At 46.2% G+C, this 23,606-nt stretch overlaps 1 protein-coding gene across 2 annotated transcripts in view; it reads left to right on the plus strand.

Moving 5' to 3' along the window:
- The window catches only part of MTF1 (metal regulatory transcription factor 1), a 38,898-nt gene extending 16,144 nt beyond the window's left edge, over positions 1-22,754 (plus strand). The window contains exons 4-11 of one of the 2 annotated variants that reach the window (XM_014840165.3): positions 609-740; positions 2,972-3,045; positions 3,503-3,639; positions 6,760-6,837; positions 12,337-12,439; positions 13,144-13,739; positions 16,463-16,526; positions 18,283-22,754. In XM_014840165.3, the coding sequence (XP_014695651.1) occupies positions 609-740; positions 2,972-3,045; positions 3,503-3,639; positions 6,760-6,837; positions 12,337-12,439; positions 13,144-13,739; positions 16,463-16,526; positions 18,283-18,713 (1,615 nt within the window). In that variant the 3' untranslated portion in view covers positions 18,714-22,754. The remainder of the gene's footprint in view (positions 1-608; positions 741-2,971; positions 3,046-3,502; positions 3,640-6,759; positions 6,838-12,336; positions 12,440-13,143; positions 13,740-16,462; positions 16,527-18,282) is intronic. The other variant, XM_014840166.3, reaches the window with a different exon arrangement.
- The last annotated feature ends 852 nt before the right edge of the window (positions 22,755-23,606 follow it).

Here is a 23,606-nt window from a genome sequence, read left to right on the forward strand (position 1 = left end):
TTCCATTTGTATTTCCTGGAGTGACATTCTGGCCTGGGGATTTTATTATTTGGCACAGGGTAATATTTCCCATTGGCTCAGGATCTTGGTACTAGGCTTCTATCATTTTCTTTTCTACATCACCTTGAAGATTAACTTTTTTCTACCCTGAGAAATGAGGAGTGGTCCACTCGTTAGCCATTTCTCTTTTCCACTGTTTGTATCAGAAGACTTACGTTAGTCTTCAACGCTGGGTGTAAAATAAAAAACATAATAATAGCTTACACTTAAAAAGCACTCACTGTACGCTAGGCCCTGTTCTGAGTGCTAATCCTCGTGGCAGCTGATGAGTAAATGGAAGCACAGAGAGGTTATTTAACTGTCTCCAGGTCCCCCATCCAGTAGGAGGTGGGACCAGGATTTGAGTCGCAGGCAGTCTGGCTCCAGAGTCACACTCATACCTCTCTGCTGTATACTTCTCTGACTATCTCTTTGAGCATACAATTTTGGATACTCATCTATTATGGATATAGAATTCTTCTGCACTTGATCCTGAAGGACATTAAGCTGACAAGGGGAGGCTGTGTAGTACATTATCACAAAGGCAATTTCTCTGGGATATCTTGCAGGCTGAAAGCACATCAGAGGCTTCACACAGGGAAAACGTTTAACTGTGAATCTCAAGGCTGCAGCAAGTACTTCACCACACTCAGTGATCTGAGGAAGCACATCCGAACCCATACAGGAGAAAAGCCATTTCGGTAGGTCTTTCTATTGTCTATTTGTCGCTGACTAGGTTTCAGTTGGGGGTCCGGAGGTACGCTAAAATTTTTCAAAGTGGAGAGAAAATTCCCTTCACCAGCTCTTTGGCAGTGTTAGCTCTCCCCAGGATGGCTATAACCAACCACTGCAGGTGGGAGGAGTGGTGATGGAACCAAGGGCATCCTTACTCTGTGGGTGACGGCCTTTCTGCCTCCATTTTCCCCTTTATTTTCTAGACGCATTGTTGAAACTCACTTAGGTGGTAGGTACTTTAATCAGTGCTGGAGAAGTACTAAGACAGTGGCTCTCCTCTTGAGAAGCTTGGTCTGGTGGAAAAGAACCACAAGTAACCAGACAGTCTCTGAGGCTGAGATGCCCAAAGTGCTTTGAGCACAGAGGGAAGGATACGTATGAACAAGGTGGGAGGCGGGGAGACGAGAGGGGAAATGAGGGGTAGGAATGCTTAGGCTAGGGGGGCGGGTATTTTATTTTGTTACTTGTTCACTTTTTGCTTTGTAGTATCTCATGTGTTGTATACACAGACATACAGGAGCCTCCATTTTTATCTGTGTATTTAAATTTATGTATATGTACATATATATACATTTAATAGATACATGTGTAAATGCATAAGCTTTTAAGGAAGGACTGGTGTCATCTATTTTCTTCTCTGCTCAGCATATAGCATGATTCTGGGCATTCAGTAGGGGTTCAAAAACAACTTGGGGATGATTATGTGACATTTTTAATGAGAAAATCAGTTTGTAAGGATTCCGTCTAAATATAATATAGATGTATTACAGAAAATTGCCCATAAACAGTGTCTTTGGATTTTGGCAGGAGAGATTGCTGTTATGTTCATGGCATCAAATTTGCTACCTTTCCCTTCTCAAATCACTCATCTCCTCGTTAGGATACCAAGGAATTTAAAAGTCTTCAGGGACAGTCAACTCTTAAACACCAATTAAATGGAATTGTGTTTTAAAATTACAGATGCATTCCTGAGTCATGGCCCCTTTAAAAGCAAGAGTATTTAGATTTTAGTTACTTACTCTTCCAGATGCTATGAAGCTTAGGTTATTTTTTTGTTCCATAGGGCTCTTGAGGGAACTCTGATTTCTATTCAATCACGTGCATTTTTGTGATGATTAAAACTGCTAATTTTTCTTTAATATTAGATGAGACTTTAGACACAATGATTACATGTAATTAAAAAGTAGAATGCTGGGGCCGGCCCCATGGCCGAGTGGTTGAGTTCGTGTACTCTGCTTCAGCAGCCCAGAGTTTCACCGGTTCGGATCTGGGGTGCAGACACGGCACCGCTCATCAAGCCATGCTGAGGCGGCATCCCACATTCCACAACTAGAAGGACCCACAACTAAAAATATACAACTGTGTGCTGGGGGACTTTGGGGAGAAGGAAAAATAAAATCTTTAAGGGGGGAAAAAAAGGTAAAATGCTTTAGAGAAGCTTTCTATTTAAAGAAATAAAATATTTTGGCTTATGAAAAAATGCATTCATTCATATAAATAGTTAGTGAAGACCTGCTATGTGCAAGAACTATAGCAGATGTAAAGAACCACATGGACCCTGCCCTCAGAGTTTACAATCTCAGAGAACAGATAACAGGTGTATACACATAGAGATAAAATAAGATTGGAAATGACAGGTGCCGTGAAAGAAGCATGTAGATAAATGCCTTAGCAGTTTTGAGGAGGGGTAGATTACTTCTAGCTTTGGTTGTCAAGAAAGGAAAAGAGAAGTAGATCTCAACACTGCAGATTATAGGTAAGCCGTTACAGCCAGTATGTTCGGACTGATTTCACTCGACTGTTGTATCTCAGGCTCTGTGCAGGTCTGAGAGCCTCTGTACCCACTGTTGATGTTCCTAATACTGCACTGGCAGATTTTCCGTATGGGCTCTCCTTGTCAATAGAATTCTGTTAAATAATTCATCAAAAGGCTTTTATTGTCAGGCTTTCAACATGTGCCTTACCTGTAGGACAAGAAATACTTACTCTGGGCCGTCAGCTCCCTCTGATCCCAGATTTGTCACCTTACTTTTCTAGGGACCTGTCATCATTCCCATCTCTAAAACCAATTCCATCGATCTGATCCTAGTATTCTGAACTTTTGTTTTAGTTTGAGTTTGTATTTACAAGAGATAATGAAGATAAAGGTCTGTTGGCTAATGCCTGCTGTTTGTCTTTGCTTAAACAACTTATTTAGGTGTGATCATGATGGCTGTGGAAAAGCATTTGCAGCAAGCCACCACCTTAAAACTCACGTCCGTACACATACTGGTGAGTTTAGGCTAAGTTTTATTTTTATTTTAACCTTTGTCAAGCCAGTAAACATCTATGTTTCCATTGAGATTTGTAGAGCTCCATGGAGGGAGCAAGCCTAATCAGTGTAGCCTTCACCTATAATGTTTGAGTTTCTTTCAGAGGGAAAAGGATCTAAAGGTTAGACTCAGGAATCCAGCCTTAAGAAAGAAACCAATACAGAGATACTCAAAAACAGAACCTGGGAAAAAAACTAATCTTCTCTTTAAACTTCCCAGGAGCAGGCCATTCTCAGTGCTTTGCTCTTCATTAAGTTTTAGGACTGAGATGATTAACATGTAATTCATCCAACTTAATAACAACTGTTACCTGAACCCTCATAAGAATATTTTCTTCCGTCTGTTAGGGAAAAGTAGATGTCTTAATCCAGTGAAATGACTTTTGGTAAAATTAACACTATTTGTCATTCTTGCAGGTGAAAGACCCTTTTTCTGCCCCAGTAATGGCTGTGAGAAAACATTCAGCACTCAGTACAGTCTCAAAAGTCACATGAAAGGTCACGATAACAAAGGACACTCATACAATGCACTTCCAAATCACAGTGGATCAGAGGTGTGCAGTGTTTTGTCTCTTGTTTTGATCGGGGCAGCACAGAACAGCAACAATTGTTTGTGTATCAAAATAAAAGGTTAAAACATCTCTCTAAGTCTGGCAGTGAGAGGGAAGAAATCAGGGTCAAGATCTGTGTCTTTGTGATGTGGTGGTGGAAGCCAGCAATGTTACCAGGCTCCCTGTGCTTTAGCCTCTGAGCCCCCTCTGCCTCCCTTCCATCAGGTATGGTGGAAGAAGGTGTCTTGAAACCAGGGGTCTCAGAATGGCTTCCGAAAGGCCAGCCAGATGCTCTAAAAGGGTGTTAATTTCCCATTCATATCTATAAAATGATATATCTGTACTTGAATTTGGGACCCAAATTAATGATTTGCTTCACACGTCCATTAATCCATCATTGGAGAACCAGGCAGAGTTTGGAGGGTCCCTTGCCCTTTTGAATTGTCTGCCGACCAGAATGTCTGAGAGCCACTGCTTTAAGGCACTGCACCACAGAACCAGCCACTGCAAAATTTTAGGCAATTTTGTATGTTGTTTACCAAGCCCTTCTACCATATTTCCCTCTCTTCTACAGCTCCTTTCCAGAGAGATTCTGGGATAAATTATCTGTTATTACTTCTAATGTGGTATTGGGCACTTATGTCTTTTAAACCTAGGAAGTGAGTACTGTTATTATCTTACTACTTCATAGATAAAGAAACTGAAGCACACTGACCCTCTTGAATAATGAGGTTCTTTATGTATTTAATATGATTTTGATTTGGAGAGAGACAGCATACTTCAATTCTGTGGTTTCTAATTTTTAAACTGCAAGGGATCTTTTTGAAAGGTCTTTCCCCTTCTGTTTTATTAGTGATGATGACTAATATTAACTGAATGTTTACTATGTGCCAGGTACTGTGCTGAGTGCCTTTGTATGGATGATCTCACTCACAGAGCTCTGTGAGGTCAGTACTATCATTATCCCCATATTACTGATAAACTTGGAGCAAGGAGAAATTAAAGAACTCACTTAAGTATCCAAAGCTTGCCATTAGTCTGATCCAGAGCCTGGTTCTTGACCCCGATGTTGTCAGAGGCAAACAGCATTGGTTGTGAAAAGTGCAGCCTCTGGAGTTCAGCTGCCTGAATTCACATCCAAGCTCCACCCCTAATCAAACGGCTTTGTTGTGCCTCAGTTTCTTCATCTGGTAAGACCCAATAAAAATATTAAGATTTGAGAGTCTTTGTCTGCTAAGCTGCATATATGAAGGCATGATCAGTTTTCTCATTTTCATAACAATCCAAGGACAGTTCAATTGCAGACAACCTTTAAGTATTGGAGTGCCCCAGTGTACAGTGCTCAGACCTCATCTTCTCTGGATTCTGTTCACTCCCCAGTGGAGGGAATCTCTTCTAGTGTCAGGCTATAAATGCCATCTGGATTGCCTTTGAGTCCTAAATTTACGTCTCCAGCCTGGTCTCTTCCTGAGCTCTAGACTTGTGCTGTTAACCACCCACTCCACCCAGATATCATCTGCTCTTCTCGAACTTGACATGTCCAAACCTGTTCCTCCTGAGTCTTCCCCATCTCCCTAAATGGCGCCTCCTTTTTTCTAGTGGCACAGGCCAAAAATCTTGGAGTTGTTCTTGAGTCTTTTTTCTTTATACCCCACATCCACCAGCAAAGTCTGTCAGCTCTACCTGGAGAATATATCTAGAATCTGATCACTTCTTCGTATTACTTCGTTCAAGTCACTATCGTCTTTTGCCTGGATTATTGCAGTAACCTGCTAAGTGGTCTTCTGGCACCTTTTCCTCCCTTCTCCCCTCTCCCAGTCTGCCCTGACACAGACTGTCCTGCATTTATGACCCAGAGCGATCTTTCTAAACCGTAAGGCAGATAATGTCTGTCCTCTGCTCATAACCCTCTAGTAGCTTCTTGTATCACTTGAAGTAAAAGTCAAAATCTTGACAGTGGTCCACAAGGGACTCTGCACCCTGACCTGGTCACTTCTCTGGCCTAGTTTACTTCTCCTCCTTTCACTTTAGTCATACTGTCCTCTTTATGGTTCCTTGAACAATGGAGGCCCACTCCTGCCTCCAGGCCTTTGTACTCGCTGTACGTACCCTCTGCTTGGAACGCCTTCCCTAGACATACATGGCCCATGCCCTTTCTCCTTCAGTGTCTATGCAAATGCCACCTTATGTGAGAGGCCTTCCCTAACCTAATAAAAGGGCAGCTCCTACCCCAGTATTCCCTATTCCCCTGACCCTCTGTAGTGCTCATTATCATCTTATATACTATGTATTTATTTGTTTTTTTCGACACCCCCGACACCGCCCCCCCCAGCAACTAGAATGTAAGCTCTGTGATGGCAGGGACTTTGCTTTGTTCATTCTCATGTCCCTGGGCCTGGAACAGTACCTGAGGCGTGGTGGATGCTCAGTGATCATTTGTTGAATGCACGCATGAATGGGAACTTCTGGTTCACGGGGGCGCTCGTTACCACAGAAGGTCTGTGAATCGCAGCTGGCAGTCTAGGAATCCAGAGGTGAGAGCGAGCCTGGGCAGCTGTGTGTCAACAGGGAACCCTCAGCTCCCCCCTGAGATGCCAGTACTGGGGACACAGTGATAACGGAAGGAAGATGGACTTGCAATCGGAAGTACTGGGTTTGTGTTCTGCTAATTAGCAGTGTGATTTTGGACAGTTCACTGCCAGTCTTATTAATTTTCTCATATTTAAAATGGGAATGTAAAATAATACTTCAAAGGTTTATATGAATAGCAAATGAGGTCATGTGAAATCGCTTTGTAAATGATAAGGCCAATTATGCAGATATTGTTAATTTTGTGTTATTATACCCTTTGTTATTCTGGAGCCTGAGTCATGAGATAATTCTTAAACTCTTTATTAACCGTCTTTAAGAAACATAAGAGATTTTTCTAAGAATGTCAGGACTTTTAAAATTAAAATAATTCAGTAATTCCCGTGGCCCCTGCTTGGGTGGTTTATTCCCCTCCAGGTGACACCTCTAGATGTTTGCAGCCTTAGGAACGTTGTAATCAAGCGTCTTATTACATGATATACTACTATAAATCCTGATTTTTTTTACTCAATTAGATTTTTTCTCTTTTCACAGGATACAAATCACACCCTTTGTCTGAGTGACTTGAGCCTTCTGTCCACAGATTCTGAATTGCGAGAAAATTCCAACACAGTAAGTGCACCTGTGACATGGGCGCTGGGAAACAAGCACGAGCCTTGAGCGCTCCCTCTGGGGGGAAACTGAGGGCCGGCTTTAGGTCTTCCGGATTTAATTGTGCTCAGTCAGTGACGGTGTAGGAGTTGTTGTTATTGTTTTTGTTCCCTCATAAGAGCTCTCTTAGGAGGGGTTCTCTCTGATGCCTGGTCACACACCTGATAGCTGCCTGGCCCCAGAAATTTTCTTCCTTTATTCGTTTAGCAAATATTTGTGGAGCACCTTCTCCATGATGCAGTGTGCTGGGGCTGAGCCTGTAGTGGTAAAAAAGTAGGCATGGTCTGTCCTTGAGGTGCTTAAAATTTGTCCACTGTGGGGCCGGCCTGGTGACACAGTGGTTAAGTGCGCACGTTCCACTTCGGTGGCCCGGGGTTCGCTGGTTCAGATCCCAGGTGTGGACATGGCACCGCTTGGTAAGTCATGCTGTGGCAGGCGTCCCACATATAAAGTAGAGGAAGATGGGCACGGATGTGAGCTGAGGGCCAGTCTTCCTGAGCAAAAAAAAAAAAAAAAGAGGAGGATTGGCAGCAGATGTTAGCTCAGGGCTAATCTTCCTCAAAGAAGGAAAAAAAATGTCCACTGTAAGAGGCAGCCAGGGTTCCAGTTTCCAGACTCTCTCAAGCCCTGCTGACCTGACCGGAGTCAGTCTTGCCTTCCTGTGAGCTTACTGCAGTGGGATTTTAAAGGAAGCTCCTCTGCAGCCCCTCTGCTAGAAGACTGCCCACTGCCTCTTGATCTGATGCTTCAGCTCACTCTGCTGAGCATCTCTCCCAGTTCCCCTGGCTCCGTGAGGTGGCCTACAGACCACTGCGTGAGGCCTGAGCTCACGCTTCTTCCTGAGGGTCTGTGCATTTTACTGTGTCCCCAACACTGGTTTTCAGCTGTGCGTTCTTTGTTATTTTTCCCTGCTAAATAAGTATAGCTTAGGTTAAACTTTGTGCGAGTACACGCATAATAAATAAGAAAGAGTCAACACGATAGGAAGTGTGTGAACAGACGGAGTGAGTCAGGAGTGCTGTGAGAAAGGGTTTCTCCCAATGTGATCGGTGGAGTCATCTGCACTGCTTCTGGCGACGTCGGGTCTTGGGCCTCCCCCAAGCCTGCTGAGTCAGCATCCTCTGGGAGTGGCAGCTGACACTGCACCTTTATATAAGCACCCAAAGCCTGGGTTCTTCTGGTAATGGCAGAGTTGCCCTTATCAGACCAACCCCCCCAAAGAAGACAAGTATCTCTGCTGGGCAAAATATAAAAATGATTTGAAGGCACCAGAGAGCAACCCAAACAGGCAGAGGGAACACTTGGAAAAAGGGGCCACTTGAGATATAGCAAAGCCCCTGGATAAGCTCTCGGATTTGGTGGCTTATCCACCTCAGGGCCACCCCGGCTGATACCAGACAAGATGGCCAAAACTCAGTAAACACTCAGTCTTACAGGCTTGGATAACCAGAGGACAGAGTTCAGGGCTACCACAGCTACTGCCACCCCCAAGTGCAGGGGGAAGCCTAGAAAGGAAAGAGCCACAAAGGGGAGCCCCAAGTTCTGTGTGTAAACTCTGTCCAGGGGCCAGCCCGCTGGCACAGTGGTTAAGTTTGCATGTTCCACTTTGGCGGCCTGGGGTTTGCTGGTTCAGATGCCGGGTGTGGACATGGCACTGCTCATCAAGCCATGCTGTGGTAGGCGTCCCACATATAAAGTAGAGGAAGATGGGCACAGATGTTAGCTCAGGGCCAGTCTTCCTCAGCAAAAAGAGGAGGATTGGTAGTAGGTGTTAGCTCAGGGCTAATCTTCCTCAAAAAAAAAAAAAAATTTAAATAATTTTTTTAAAAAGAAGAAATTTTAATAAATAAATAAATAAATAAATAAATAAATTAAAAAAAAAAAAAAAAAAAAAAACTCTGCCCAGTTGTCTCGTTGAGCCCTGAACTGTGGCGGTGTGGGGCACACCTAAGCAGCCCAGCTACGGCAGAAGGTCTGGACAGAGGTTCCGGCTGCCGCCCGCTGCAGGGAAGACAGCTTGGAGCTGGAGCACGGCCAAGTCAACAGAATGCTGAAGCAGACAAACAAACACTCTTCCAAGAAGCGTAACAGAATCCAGAGCCGTTTTACCACAATTCACCTCAGCCAGAGAGAGGCTGCTCTGTCCCTTGGGGTCAAATTATTGTGTCCTTGTCACCCAGCATTTATCCCAGAATTGGAAATAGTCCCATTTTTAGTCTTTCAAACTAAGGCCACAATTTCTTGAAGTAACAGGATTAATTTTGTTTGTTTTGCTTTTGCTTGCTTTAAAAAAATTATGAATCGTTCAAATCAAATTTTCAGTTTTTATGAGATCATCATTTTACTGGTTTCTGAGCAGGCGCATGTGTATATGTGTCCTAGAAGTGACCTTTGCTTGCTCAAATCTTTTGTTGATGGAGGGTTGAAGCAGCTGGGGAATGGCCTGCTGAGCCTCGGGCTTCAGGATCGCTCCTGGTCCCAGACAGCACCCGGTGTCCTCTGTCTCTGCTCCAGACCCGGAGGCCTGTCCTGGTCTCCTTCGGGAGCTGCTCCCACTCTCTCTGCCCCAGGGGTTTTGCCCTGAAGCCTGGCAGTGAGTGAGTCATAGTCTCCTCAGCACTTTCCCTTTTTTTTTCCTTTCAATTAAAAAAACCTTTTTATTGAGGTATAATATACATACAGAAAAGTACACCTATCGTAAATGTATACAGCTTGATGAATCACCATGGTTCACCAAATCCATGTAACCAACACCCAGCTCAAGAAATGGAACATTCTTGAGCCCCCAGAAGCCCCCTGATGCCCCCTGACACCTGTTCCCTCTCCCTGAGGATAGCCACTGTCCTGACTTCCAACAACCTGAGACAAATTTTGCCTGTTTTTGTGCTTTGTCTAATTGGAATCCTGTGGTATGTACTCCTTCGTGCTGGCTTCTTTCTTGACGTTATGTTTAAGAAATTAATCCATGTTGTTGCATATATCATTAGGGCATTCATTCTCATTGTTGAACAGTTATCACAGGAAATGAAGATACCACAGTTTGCTCTTTCTACGTCCCTTGGGTATTTGGATACTTCCTAGTTTGGAACCATGTGCTCTGTGAGCATCCTCGTACATAATCTTTTAGAGTCACACAGGCTCGTTCCTTTTTAGTAATGTTACTGCTGATAATTTGTAAACAGGCAGGACAAAAATAACAACCATCAGGAAGCTGCAAAGCTTATAGCTTAGTGGCAGTTGTTAGCCTGCTACTTTTCAAACTGAGTTGCACCTCTTCCCTGAGTTGTAGAATAGTGGTTTATAAACAGCATTTTAAGGACATCAACAGAATAGAAAGTAGCAGAAGACATCGCACATGGTAAGGCTAAGTTCTGTTTCATAGACTTTTGTTTCAGTTATACATATGTGTATGTAATATGAAGTATTTGTGTACATATATATATAATGTAAAATGTATTTCTTACTTTGTGTCACAATGAAAAGTTTGAAGGCTGCTGTCTTGGCCTATGATTCTTTTTTATTTTTTGAGGAAGATTAGCCCTGAGCTAACATCTGCCACCGATCCTCCGCTTTTTGCTGGGGAAGACTGGCCCTGAGCTAAAATCTGTGCCCATCTTCCTCTGCTTTATATGTGGGACGCCTGCCACAGCATGGCTTGACAAGCGGTGCATAGGTCCGCACCCAGGATCCAAACCAGTGAACCCCGGGCCACTGAAGCGGCGCATATGAACTTAACCACTCTGCCACCGGGCCGGCCCCTTGGCCTATAATTCTTAACTCTCTCTGGACTGGAAGCCTTGCAGAGATCTCTGTGTTCGGCTTCTGTCATACTGGCAATCAGATTCACTCAGCTCACCTCTCGTCCTTCCATGTAATGGAATCATGTTAGAATAATCGACCCCTCTTGGCTCATATGAGCAGTTTCATCTCTGAGGTCCTCTAAGCTGGTGGACAGTTCCACTCACCAGGCTTTTACCCCTCCTCCATCCCCAGAATGTTCCTTCTCTCTCCCAGAAGCTGAATTGTTGCAAAATGATCTTTAAACACAAGTTGGCACTGGGGCAAAATCTGGCCTGAGGTTAGGTTTGGTTTGGTTTATACGGTGCTTTTAAGTTGTTTTTAGTTACTTGCTTTTAATTACAAGTCAGAAGATTTCACATAAAAATCCAATTTCCGACTGCTCTTGAGCTCTGGTAACCCCCAGCCTGTAGAGCCTCGTGGCAGCATCCGCTGAAGCCTGAAGCCCGTTAGAGGACTGGGGCACGTGCTCTCCCATTTGCCGGTCTCCCTATCCCCGCCCTCCTTGCTTCCTTTATTTCTGTTATTTGCCTGGACCCCTGGAGGCGGCTGCCTTTGTCACTCTCGCCCTACACAATGTGGAACTGGAGGTGGACTGCAGAGAAAAGAACCGCTGTTCTTCCCTTCCCCTCATCTCAAGGGGAGCCTGGGGGTGCTCATTTCATTTGGTGCCTATTGGGAGTCAGACCCTCAGGGCATTATGTGTTTTGTTTTGCTTTCACATTTTATCTTATTTTTGTGTGTGTGAGAGGAAGTTTGGCCCCGAGCTAACATCTCTTGCCAGTCTTCCTCTTTTTGCTTGAGGAAGATTGGCCCTGAGCTAATGTCTGTGCCAGTCTTTCTCTATTTTATATGTGGGATGCTGCCACAGCATGCCTGATGAGTGCTGTGTAGGTCCACACTGGGATCCGAACCCGTGAGCCCCAGGCCACCAAAGTGGAGCGTGCAAACTTAACCACTGCACCACTGGGCCAGCCCCACATTTTATCTTTTTTTTTTAAGTGCCTCTGACTTTTTCTTAATTTTAAGTTACAAAGAAATTTGCAATGACAGATGGTAATGAGTATAAGGTGATCACTATTGTCTGTCATTATAAGTTTCCTTCTATTGTTTGATTTGTTACCATGTATACATATTAGAATATCATAGATGGTCTATTATGACCTTGAAAGATATTCACAATATATTATTATTACATGAGAAAAGGAAGTCGCTGGTAATGGATATTATACAATCCCATTTTTATGTAAGATTTGGTATTTAGAGTAGGGGTTGGCAAAGTAGTTTTTGGAAAGGGCCAGAGAGTAAGTATTTTTGGCTCTGCGGACCATACGGTGTCTGTCACAACTCCTCAACTCTACCGTTATAGCCGCGGAGGCAGCATAGACAGAAAGTAAACAAGCTTGCCTCTGTTCCTTTAAAGCTTTACTTACAAAAACAAGTCACAGTTTGCTGGCTCCTTTTTAGAGTATTTGAGGACCCAAACCTTCAGTGTCTGAGATTTAGGGAAATAAATATACATCACCTTGGAAAAGGAGAAGTTAGAAACAAGAAGCATATCAAAAGATCATTCTAGTTCTGTTGCTCTGACTGTGTTCTCATGGTGAAGGATTGCCTTAGCATGGAGCATCTCCCATCTCTGTCTCTGTCTCTGTCCTTCAGACGCAGGGCCAGGATCTCAGCACACTCTCACCAGCAATCATCTTTGAATCCATGTTCCAGAATTCAGATGACGCAGCCATTCAGGAAGATCCGCAACAGACAGGTGTGTTACCCGGACTCTTCCTGCTCAACTCTCAGCACTGGGGAAGGGAATTCACACTTGTGGACGTGCTGAACGAGGGACATGGCAAGATGTTATTTCCATTCCTTTGAGTGAAGTGTCCTTTCAGCGAGAGGTCAGGAAAGTAGGCGCCTAGCAGTTCAGTGTCATCTTTTTCCCCACTTCCCTCAACAAGAGTCCACTTGAGGGTCTACTTTGCCCAGAAGGGGTCTCTTTTCCCAAAAGCTCTTGTTGGCTTTAAAAAATGAGCGCTGTCGTGAGCTCTGTCTCCTGCTGTGATTCCCTGTTCATGAGTGGGGAGGATCCACAGACAGCGTCAGATGCATGGATCATGCTGTGTTTGAATGAAAATCTGTCGCTGAAGCTTCACAGTAGTCAGAAAGTGTGTTCACTGGTCATGCCGAAAAGGGATGTCTAGTCTCTTTTTCAGACAAGCCTTAGGGCACATGTTTTTATGGTCAGACCTAGACTAGCTCTTCACATGTAGAAAGTGAGGTTGATGGTGACGCCTGGTACTTTGCCCAGAGGGGTCGTTAAATGAAAAGCAGAAAGCCAGCCTTCTAGCAGTGAAGGATTGGCTCTCACAGATGTCAGATGTCCTTGGTTTAGCCCATAATGACTGTGTTTTTGTGGCTCATATAAGGCTTGGGATATGTATATATATTTCTATTTCTTTTTCTTACCAGCTGCCTTGATTGAAAGTTTTAATGGTGATGCAGAGTCAGTCAGTGATGTTCCACCATCCACAGGAAATTCAGCATCTTTATCTCTTCCACTTGTACTGCAGCCTGGCATCTCCGAGCCACCCCAGCCTCTACTACCAGCCTCAGCACCGTCTACTGCTCCGCCGGCTCCCTCCTTAGGAACTGGTTCCCAGCAAGCTGCATTTGGCAACCCCCCTGCTCTCTTACAACCTCCAGAAGTGCCTGTTCTCCACAGCACACAGTTTGCTCCTAATCATCAAGAGTTTCTTCCGCACCCTCAGGCACCGCAACCTATCGTCCCGGGACTTTCTGTTGTTGCTGGGGCTTCTGCATCAGCAGCGGCAGTGGCGTCAGCCGTGGCAGCACCACCCCAACCACAAAGTACTACTGAGCCCCTGCCAGCCATGGTCCAGACTCTGCCCCTGGGTGCCAACTCTGTCCTAACGAATAATCCCACTATAACCATCACCCCAACTCCCAACACGGCTATCCTGCAGTCCAGCCTAGTCATGGGAGAACAGAACTTACAGTGGATATTGAATGGCGCCACGAGTTCACCGCAAAACCAAGAACAAATTGTAAGTATTACATAGAAATGGATCCAGTGGGGGAACTGTATTTACATAGGTGACATGTACAGAGGCTTTTACTTCAAAAAGGAAAATGGCTATCATATCTGTCCAGAAACATGTAATTCTATGTCTTAGTCATTTTCCCCATAATCGAGTGGTCTAAACCCAGGGAATGCTGTGGTTGACACCTACGGTAGGGAGGCAGAGAAACAACCTTCAGGTTTACCGAGCAGCGGGCACTTGAACAGCTATTCCGTCTGCAGTTTAATCTCATCCTTGAGGACAGGAGCGCTGTCACAGACTCCAGAGGCCCAAGAACGTTTCAGGAAAGCGGTTCTTCCCCAAGGCACAGTCACACTGATGTGAGGGACTGACATGACCCTGTCAGATGGAGCAGCCAGCAGTGGCCAAGTCAGAGAAATAGTCTATGCTCCCAGAGCCCCCCACAGAGCCATTTTCCACAGAAGCGCTTGGTCTTGATGACTTGGTCATTCAGTTAAATATCTTTCGAGGGCCTGATATTGACCAGATACCCCGGGGTATACTCTCAGGATACAGAAAGTGAAAAGCAGGATCTCTTTTTCACAAAAACTTACTTTCTAGTTAAAGTGGCTAAAATGCCTAAAAGAAAGTTAATACATCCAATACGTAAAGTGCCAAATAATAATAAAAACACTAGTAAAAAAATAACAGCAGCTGTGATTTCCTGAGCCCTTACTCTGTTTAGGGTCCACTGTGCTAACTAAGCACTTTTGACAATTGGGGATCTAACGTGTGCCGCTCATTACCTTAGGTACATCATCTTTAGACTACATTTTTTTACATTTTATCGAACAGATAGTACAGAGAACTGCCCTACACTCTGCACCCGCCCCCCCATTTCCCCTATTATTAACCTCTTGCATCCGTGTGGTACATTTATTATTATTGATGAATCACGTTTGGTGCATTATTATTGACTGAAGTCCGTAGTTGATATCAGGCCCACTCTTTGTGTGCTATGGCTCTGTGGGTTTGACAGATGCATGAAGGCACGTGTCTACCATTACCGTATCCAGGATAGCTTCACCACCCTAAGAGTCCCCTGCACTTCACTTATCCCTTCCCCCTGCCCTCTCCTCCCTAGCGACCGCTGGTCTTTTTACTACCTCTGTGTGTCTGTATCTCTAGATATCACCCACTGTGCTGAGCATTTTTTAATGCATTTCTCTAATCACAACAATCTTAAGAGTAGGTATGATTTTACCAATGGAGAGCTGAGGCCCAGAGAAGTTAAGTGAGTAGCCCAAGGTCACACAGCTCTAAGTAGCACAGCTGGGATTTGAGCATAGGCAGATGGACCCCAGAGCCTCTGCTCTTGACTGCTCCATTGTGCTGCCAGATAAGGGCTTGTTGGGTGGCCATACAGGCCAGGAGAGACTTAAGGTTTGAGTCGGAATTAGATGGAGAAGAGGAAGGACTAAGTCGGAGAGTGTCTGGACAGATATATGACACTATCAAATGGAAAGGTGGTGTCGGGCTAAACGTTAGAGCTAATGTCAGGGCACTCACACTCCATACGCGGGGCGCCAGCTGGCTCTGGAGGCAGCTGCGTTCCATTTGCAGACGGCTGGAGTCACTGGAGAGGTCTTCCCAGCATGAGGACCCAATGTGCCTCCGTGTAGTTGGTACCATTTTGTTCTGCATCTGCCCTGGGGAGCTGCGTGGAACAAGTAGCATTCCTTTTCCATGCCATTCGTTTTCATGTATTTAAATATGCATCTCATTTCTCCATCATTATTCTTTAGTCTCATCTCCTATAACTTAGCCAGAAGCTTTCACGTTCCTCCTAGACTCATCTTAGAGGGACTTTTTTGTTCCCTTAAAGGGATAAAAGACAAAGCCCTTTTTAAGATAAGACTTGAAGAAAGCCGAAACCCTTTCAATTTAATAGCAAATACACTAAAAGGGCTGATTTCTGAGCGTGACTTTACAGTCCTCCTTAGTAATGATACTAACAGCTCATGTATGTCGAGGGCTCACCACGCGCTCGGGGCCCCACATGCATCATCTCTTTGTACTCTCTCAGGGCTCCTCCGGAGGTCCTTTGGTTATCATCCCCGTTTTTACAGACGAGGAAGCTGATACTTTACGAGGTTAAAGCACTTGCCTGACCTCAACAACTAATATGCAGCAGAGCTTGGACTCGGATGCAGGTGTGGTTGAGTCCAGGGCCCCTCCCAGAACAGCTCCCCAGTGCAGCCGACAGCATGCTGCCCAGGGCCTTCACAGTGCTGCCTGTGAGGGGGAGTCCCGGCCTGTCCTTAGCCTGGAGCTTAATCCTTGAGGGGAAAAAAGAACTTTCCAGCCTCACAGAAGGCAGGGGAGTTGGGGAGTGGCGTGGGAGTGCAGAACTTAGAGGGGAGGCCAGCCCTGGGGCTTCCCCCGAGAAGACCGTCGGCTTGAGAAAGGCAACCTTGGAGGAGCCTTTGGGCACACAGAAGCCACTGGATTAGGCAGCTGGGAGACAGCCAAGTAGCAGGGGACATAGCTGGCTACATTGTCAGCACTGAATGTCAAACAGTGCGGTGACCTCATGTCAGAGCACAAACAAAACATCCCTCAGTGCAAAAATCCCCGAACACTGAGGGTTTTCTGTCCTCTTGGGTGACCAGTCTAACCGGGGCAGCTTCAGGTCCTTGGAGATCCGCCATGCGACCGTGGCCATAAATGTGTGTGTTTTTTTCCAGCAGCAAGCATCTAAAGTTGAGAAGGTGTTTTTTACCACTGCAGTACCAGTAGCCAGTAGCACAGGTATGTAATTCTGTGTTAGCTTTAAAAGAACGTCGACTCTCTGGGCCCCTTGAGGCACAGTTAATTGTTGCTTTGCCCCAGTTTTTAAAACTTTAAAATTAATTTGTCACATTTTCTTGTTTATTTATTAAAGTATTTCATAGTCTCACAACTATTGGAAGTTAGTGTACTTATGGCATAAATACCACATTTAACATTCTTTAACTGCTACAGTGGTCCCCCCTTATGTGCGGGGGATACATTCCAAGAGCCCCAGTGGATGCCTGAGACCGTGGCTAGTACTGAACCCTAAATATACTATGTTTTTTCCTATATGTACATCCCTATGATAAAGTTTAATTTATACATTAGGCACAGTAAGCGATTAATAACAATAACTAATAATACAATAGAGCAATTATAGCAATATACTATAATAAGAGTTATGTGAATGTGGTTTCTCTCAAAATGTGTTCTGTACTGTACTCACTCTCCTCCTTGTGATAATGTGAGATGATCAGATTCCTAGTGATGAGATGAAGGGAGGGAATGATGTAGGCATTGTGACGTAGCGTGACTGGGCATCGGAAGGAGGGTCGTCTGCTTCCGGACTGTGGCTGACCGCTGGTAACCGAAACCACGGAAAGTGGAACCGCGGATAAGGGCAGACTCTTATGATGGTTCTTTCCCTTTCCGATATAGCTTTTCACTGTAGCCAGAAAAAAGTTTGAATCACAGTTACTGCTGAAGAGCGCAGCTGTTAATTCACTGGACTCTTTTCTAATTACAGTAATGAAGAAATAGCATCTAGGCCAGAGATTCCTGTAGAGCTAAAAGGTCCTTTTTTTCAAGCTCTTTATTTTAGAGATTAAGAAACTGGGGCCCTGAAAGATTAAACGCCTCCCCAAAGTCATAAGTGAGTTTGTGGCAGTCCCAAAGCACTAGTCCTGAGGCCTGTGACTCCCTCTCTGTTCTCCTGCCCCTTGGTCTCTAGCTATTTTTGAGACACACAAAGCCTGTTTGAATTCAGAGTGTGCATATGCACAGCACACATACACACACACACAGAATGCGTGTGCACGCGAGGCTGGCTTGTAAAAGGAGATTTACCCACATCTGCTGTGTGTCCGAGACTGGGCCTATAAAGATGAGTGGGATGTCCTAAAGGAGCTCAGAGTCTCTCGGGCAGGCAGAACTGACGAGGTCCCGTACAGTATGGAGAAAGGTGTGAGTACCTCTCAGTAGCTCTGGGCATGTGCCAGGAGGCTCATGTGCTGCCAGCCCTCAGCCTAGCCCTTGGTATAAGCCTGCTGGAAACACTCCGTGGAGGCATCAGGAGGGAGAGGCGCATGAGCTAGGTCTTGAGAGATGAGAGTAAGCTCTCCAGAAGAGCAGCCCTGTCAGGGGAGTTGAGGCAGAAGGAAGAGCCCATAGGCCCAGAGGTATGAAGAACGTGTGAGAAAAGGGAGGTGTCCTCCGTGGCTGGCATGGAGGGTGCCCAGGAGAATGGCTGGAAATACAGGGTGTGTCCAGACAGCACGTGTGGCTTTCGAAGGAAGAGGGACCTTGTCTTGGAGGGGATGGGCAGTGTCAGAGGCCTCCTGAGGAAGAACATGGTCCAAGTTAAAGCGGGACAAATCGCAGAGCGTGGCGTCCACCCCTTCCCACGGTTCCTGCCCCCATGGCACTCAGCTCTCACCAGCCTGTATCCCCGCCCCTCCTGCCCCTTCCCTGCGGCTGGCTACTTGAAGAGCAGTCTCTCTCGCCTCTCTCATAGGGAGCTCTGTCCAGCAGATTGGCCTCAGTCTTCCTGTGATCATCATCAAACAAGAGGAGGCGTGTCAGTGTCAGTGTGCGTGCCGGGACTCTGCCAAGGAGCGGGCGGCCGGCAGGAGAAAGGGCTGTTCTTCCCCACTCCCTCCAGAGCCAAGCCCCCAGCCTCCTGATGGGCCCAGCCCGAAGCTGCCGCCTCAGACTTTCTCCCCACCTCCCGTCCCTCTGTCATCCTCCTCCACCATACCTTCTTCCTGTGAGCAAAGCAGACAAGCAGAGACTCCTTCAGCCCCTCAGACAGAAACGTTAAGTGCCATGGATATGTCAGAGTTTCTGTCCCTCCAGAGCCTGGACACCCCGTCCCCTCTGACTCCCATTGAAGCACTGCTGCGGGGGGAGGAGGAGATGGGCCTGACCAGCAGCTTCTCCAAGTGAAGGCCTGTGTGCTCACCTCCGGGCGAAGAGGCCCGGCAGCAGGGTCAGGTGCGGGGCCTCCCATCTCGGGGTCAGCAGTTTGAAGGATGAAGAAACCTGCTGTTGAAATCCTCACCTTTCAGCCGTATTTTCTTTATTCATATCCCAGGAGCATCCATTTTAAGGAACTGATCTTTGAGGAAAAAAAAAAAACCAACAAAACAGAAAAAAAAAGCTAAGTTATAAATGAACTGTTTGGCTGCACTGTATGTCACTTTTGCTTATTGTCATGTGAACTTGGAAATTAAGGTTACTCGTATGCATAAAAATTCTAAATGAAAGGGTGTGGTTTCCATCAATCTGATGCTGCCCAACACTTGCAGTGGGGGCTTTGTGGTTTGGGCAGTAGATTTCAGTGTGTTGGGTGTTGCTCCTCCCCGTGAGTCTTTTGAGTGTGAGGCTGAAGCTTGTTCGGAAGGCCAGACCTCGCTCCATTGGAGAGGGAAGTGGCAAAGGCAGTTCGGACCCCATGAGCTGGACAGGGATTGGGTAAGATGGTTCTGTTGTTGCGCTTGGTGTCGGTGGAGCTCAGTGTGACTAGGCAGGGTCATCCGGCAGCTAAAAGCCTGGCCCGAGGCTGTGGGGATGATCCGGCTCTGCAGGGGCCCTCGGCAGGTTGCTGACTGCTAGCTGTGGATGACGGGTGTGCAGAGCAGGCTCTGGCGACACGATCACAGTCTTCGCCTTCCTGGTTCTTTCTCTCTCGGTTGGTCGCTGGGGCTTGCAGGTTGCAGTGAATTCTTGGGGAACGTCCCTGTTTTGTACTAGAGCAGACAGGTGGCTTGTGACCAGTTGCTGGGCGGTGGTCTGCCTTCCTTAATGGTGTTTCCTTCCTTAGAGCAAGAGAGCTGCATTTTGCTTCTCGGGAGAAGGTGCGGCTTTAAGGGAGTTTTTTTAAGGTGCGTGTCCTTGGCAGGCCGAGTGTGCTGGTTCAGGCTTCAGCAGGCTTCTGGCTGCCCCCTCCCATCTCCGCCTCTCACCCTCTGGATTTTGCATACAGCCTAGTACAGTGCAAAGAAGGATATGACTTGCTCAGCTTAGTCATTTGATTGCTAAACAAAAACAAAAAAACACAAAACGATGATCTTCTACTCAGGGTAAAACAAAACAAAAAATTCCCTTTCCACCAAAAAGCCTGAAATGTTGCAATAAGTTATCTCATTTGGAATGTTTCATTAAGTTGTGTTATAGGGAAAAAGATTTTCTTTTTGATCTGTGTATAGATTTGTATCCATCTGTCTGCCTTTGGCTCCAAGTCATGGCCTCTTAAAATAAAACATAAACTACAGTCCACACTAAAATGGAAAGTTTCTCTCAACTGGCTCTGTTAACGTGGTCCCGCATGCTCCCCAGACTCCCTGAGCTCAGAAGCTAGGCATGGCCCAGGGTTCTAGCCTCTGCCCCGAGGAGTGCTTGCCTGCCTTGAGCGAGGAGCAGGCTGCCACAGGCGGGGCTGTTCTTCTGAGTCGACCAGGTCAGGCAGAAAGCAGCCATCATTTTGCGTACCTTTTCCACTCCCTTATGTACAGAGATCTGCATTTGTCACACTCCTGTTCTCTGAGCCATTACTCAGGACCAGCCAAGACAGTATCCAGAGCAGATCGTTTACCTGGGAGCCAGGCTCTGCCGCTGACAGGATGTTTGGGACAGACTTGGACAAGAGGGCAGTGGCAGTAAATGTTGCTCCTGCCACGAGGAGAAATGGCCTTAAGCATAAGCAGCTGGCGGTTTTCACTCCAGGAGTCTCATCAGGAGAATTGATTTCTTTCTGACCTTCTACACTCCCCTCTGGGGACCACTGACCTCAGCAGAAGTTGATAAGGCAAGAGGAATCTTGTATTACCACAGTGGGTTAGTCCTGGAAAACCAGCAGCTGAGCATGGGTGGTCCTTGCCTGTCTCTGGGCCTTGCACCCATGGGAAGCTTTGAGGTAGGACCCTTGCTGTTTTCTCTACAGCTTCTGGGAGAGAGCAGTGCGATGGGACCCCAAAGCTTGCTTATATCAGAGGGCAGGAATGACCTCCCCACATACCCATGCTAGGGTTACCTGGGCTTCGGTTCCCTGGGAGCTGAGGTGGGAAACAGGAGCCCAGGGAAGGCCACTGGAAGGCCGTGGTTTAAGTATTGCTTCTTTCTGCTTAGCCAGGGCTGTGCTCGTGTAGGGCCTACCCAGGTCAGTGACTTTTCTGCCCTCCAGAGATGGGGAGTGATAAAGAAGCATCTTAAAACAGCGTTTAGGCTGACAGATTTTTCTAGTTGAAGTATCTGCCTTTTGAGGGTGACTTGAGATTACAAGGGGGACTGTCAGATCCAATCAGCTTTTGAAAAATCAGGAATGTGCTTAAAATGCTAGTGAGTGGTTGTGAGGAGCAGGTCTGTTCCAAAGGGTGGGTAGTCTTTCCTTTCCTTCCTCTTCTGGCACTCTTTCCCTCCCCACTCCCTTCTGTAAGCCTGGTCTCCAGTGCCCAGGGCCTTGGAGAAGGGAGGCCACTGGCTAAAGTGGAGCCAAAGGAGCCTTCTTGGAGAGTGTGGTTTCCTAGCCCAGGAATGAACCGAGGGTGGGGTTAGGGCAGGTCTGCCGACTGCTAGCGGTGACACCAGGCCCTTTTTCTTCCCATGGTAACCGTAACCATTTTCACCCCCAGCTCCCGTTAGCACCTCCACTTATCTGCCCCTTTGCAGGGGGCTGGGCAGCCCCAGGATTGGGAGCTCGTGGGCTTGGAGCTGGTAGGGAACGTTGGCTGGCACCGCCAAACTGCCTTAGTGAATTTGGCCCTTCCCCCACAGGTGGGTGGGGTGTTGAGGGAAGTGGTCCTCCCTTTCCTGGCAGGGTCTGGCCAGCCTCACGGGGGCATCACTAGTTCGGTGACAAGAGCTGGTATCATTTATTGAATTCCACCTCCTGCCCCTTTAGAAGGAGATCATGGTACAAAGCTTAGGAGGAGCCTTAAGGTGTGAAGGCCTCTCTGGGTAGAAGCAAGGGACTTCTCACCAGCTCTGGAGAGTCAGGAGATGAGAGAGTTTTACCTTCAGGGTCCACACGGTGGACTGACGGGGATAACGGGGTGCGGGGGTGGGGTTCCTGAGAGACTTTGTACATTGTTGAATGTGTCCAGAGGGACGAGTTTGCAGAACCTCATATTGGTATATTAAAGAAATAATAAAATAAAAAAGCACTTTAGGTTATTTTATCTTTAACCCAATTGCTGCAATTTCTTTTGTGTGTATATATATATACATATATATACTTTCCACAAAGTTTTATTTTTTGCTCAGAATAAAAAGTTAAATTGAGGTGTGAAAAGAAAAGCACTTACTTTGGTGCAATATGTGTAGCTTGACGGTCGTTGTCCCATGTGGCCCTGGCCTGGCCCGGTTTTCCTCTCATCAGCCCTGTACTCAGGCTGTCTATAGGGAAACACTATTATGCATTCTCAGCAACTGCTCAATCTATGCAAGCTTTCCCTGTGTGCCCGAGGGCGCCCCCTCAGGCTCTCTGAAGAATTGCTGCGAGTCCTGTTTTCTTCTGCTGACTGTTGAGGCCCTTTTTCATCATTTCTTGGTCCCTTGCCATCTTTCCCCTCTTCACCATTACAAAATGATACCTGGAGGAAGGAACAGGTGGTTCCTAGGTAGAAACCTGGCACCTTCTAGACTTTTATATTTCTAATCACATCGGTTGTCCTTAATCTTAAAGACTCCTGCAGAGTCACTGAAACCATTAAAGGTTTGTGGAACTGCAACAATATTGCTAAAGAATACCTTTCCACCAATCAAAAGTATGTTTGGGGAGGTGTTGGTAGTCAGGGTGGCAAGAGAGTTATTTCCATCCTGCCCCCATTCTGGCCTGTTGGCTCTTTAAGCAAAAAGCCCTCTAGGCTCCCTTGAATCCAGTAAACCAAGCTGTTAATAATTCGCTTTGTCAACTTTCTTCCTTCCCCCTCACTCCCCTCATGTTCTCCCCCACCCCATTTTATCTTCAATTCTCAGGCTACAATAGAAGAGAGAAGTTTTAAAATATACTTCAGCCAAAGCAGAAAGATTTCCATAGATCCAGTGTGCAAATTCTTCTGCTGTGACATAGATCGGAAATTGTCCATTCTTTAATACTTGGGGCAGGGGGGGCAACAAAACTGAATTATGCATATCTCTGATTGGTAGTCAGTCTAGCCTTTCCTCTTGCATATTTTTGCGGGAGAGGGAAAGGGTCCCGTATTTCTTCTCATGCCTTTTGGGGAAGCTGGCATTTCTCTGTTATTCCTGTTCAAGAGAGGGCTTCTCAGTCTGCACTGAAAAATCCAAATTAAACTGGATCTTGCTGTCAATGTGTACATAGTACAAGCTTTTTTACTGGAAGCAAAGTTTAAAACACGCTGCCCTTTTGGTGGTGTGCTGCTGGGCCAAAAATTGGGTGATAATGTAGTGTCACTTTCTCAGCTCAATGCAGTTTCTACTCTCTTTCTTATGGGAAAACTTTTCATAAAATCTTTTTTCACCAAAACCCAGGGGTGTTTTTTGCAATATCCTCGTTATCCTCTTAGTGGTGCCAAGTCAGAAGCCTCTCTTGCTCTTCTCCCCTGTGTCCTCAGGCCTCCCAGGGGCGCTTTTTGACTCAACGGTCTACATCCTTTGTTGTGTTTTGGAGAATGTGGGCTGAGGGTTGGAGTTCAAGGTGGCTGTTCCTTTTCCCTGTGAACTCCTCCTGGTCCCTGTTTGGGGAAGGTGGCTGGAAACAGGTTTTTGCTGAATCTCTGTCTCAGATCTTCTGGCCAGGAAAGGCAAGACCCACGAGAGCCTTCTCTTTTGACACACACTATCATTGGCCAGAGGTCTTGGTGACAATTTTTTTAAATC

Source organism: Equus asinus, chromosome 5, assembly GCF_041296235.1.
Source record: "Equus asinus isolate D_3611 breed Donkey chromosome 5, EquAss-T2T_v2, whole genome shotgun sequence".
NCBI classification, from domain to species: Eukaryota; Metazoa; Chordata; class Mammalia; order Perissodactyla; family Equidae; genus Equus; species Equus asinus.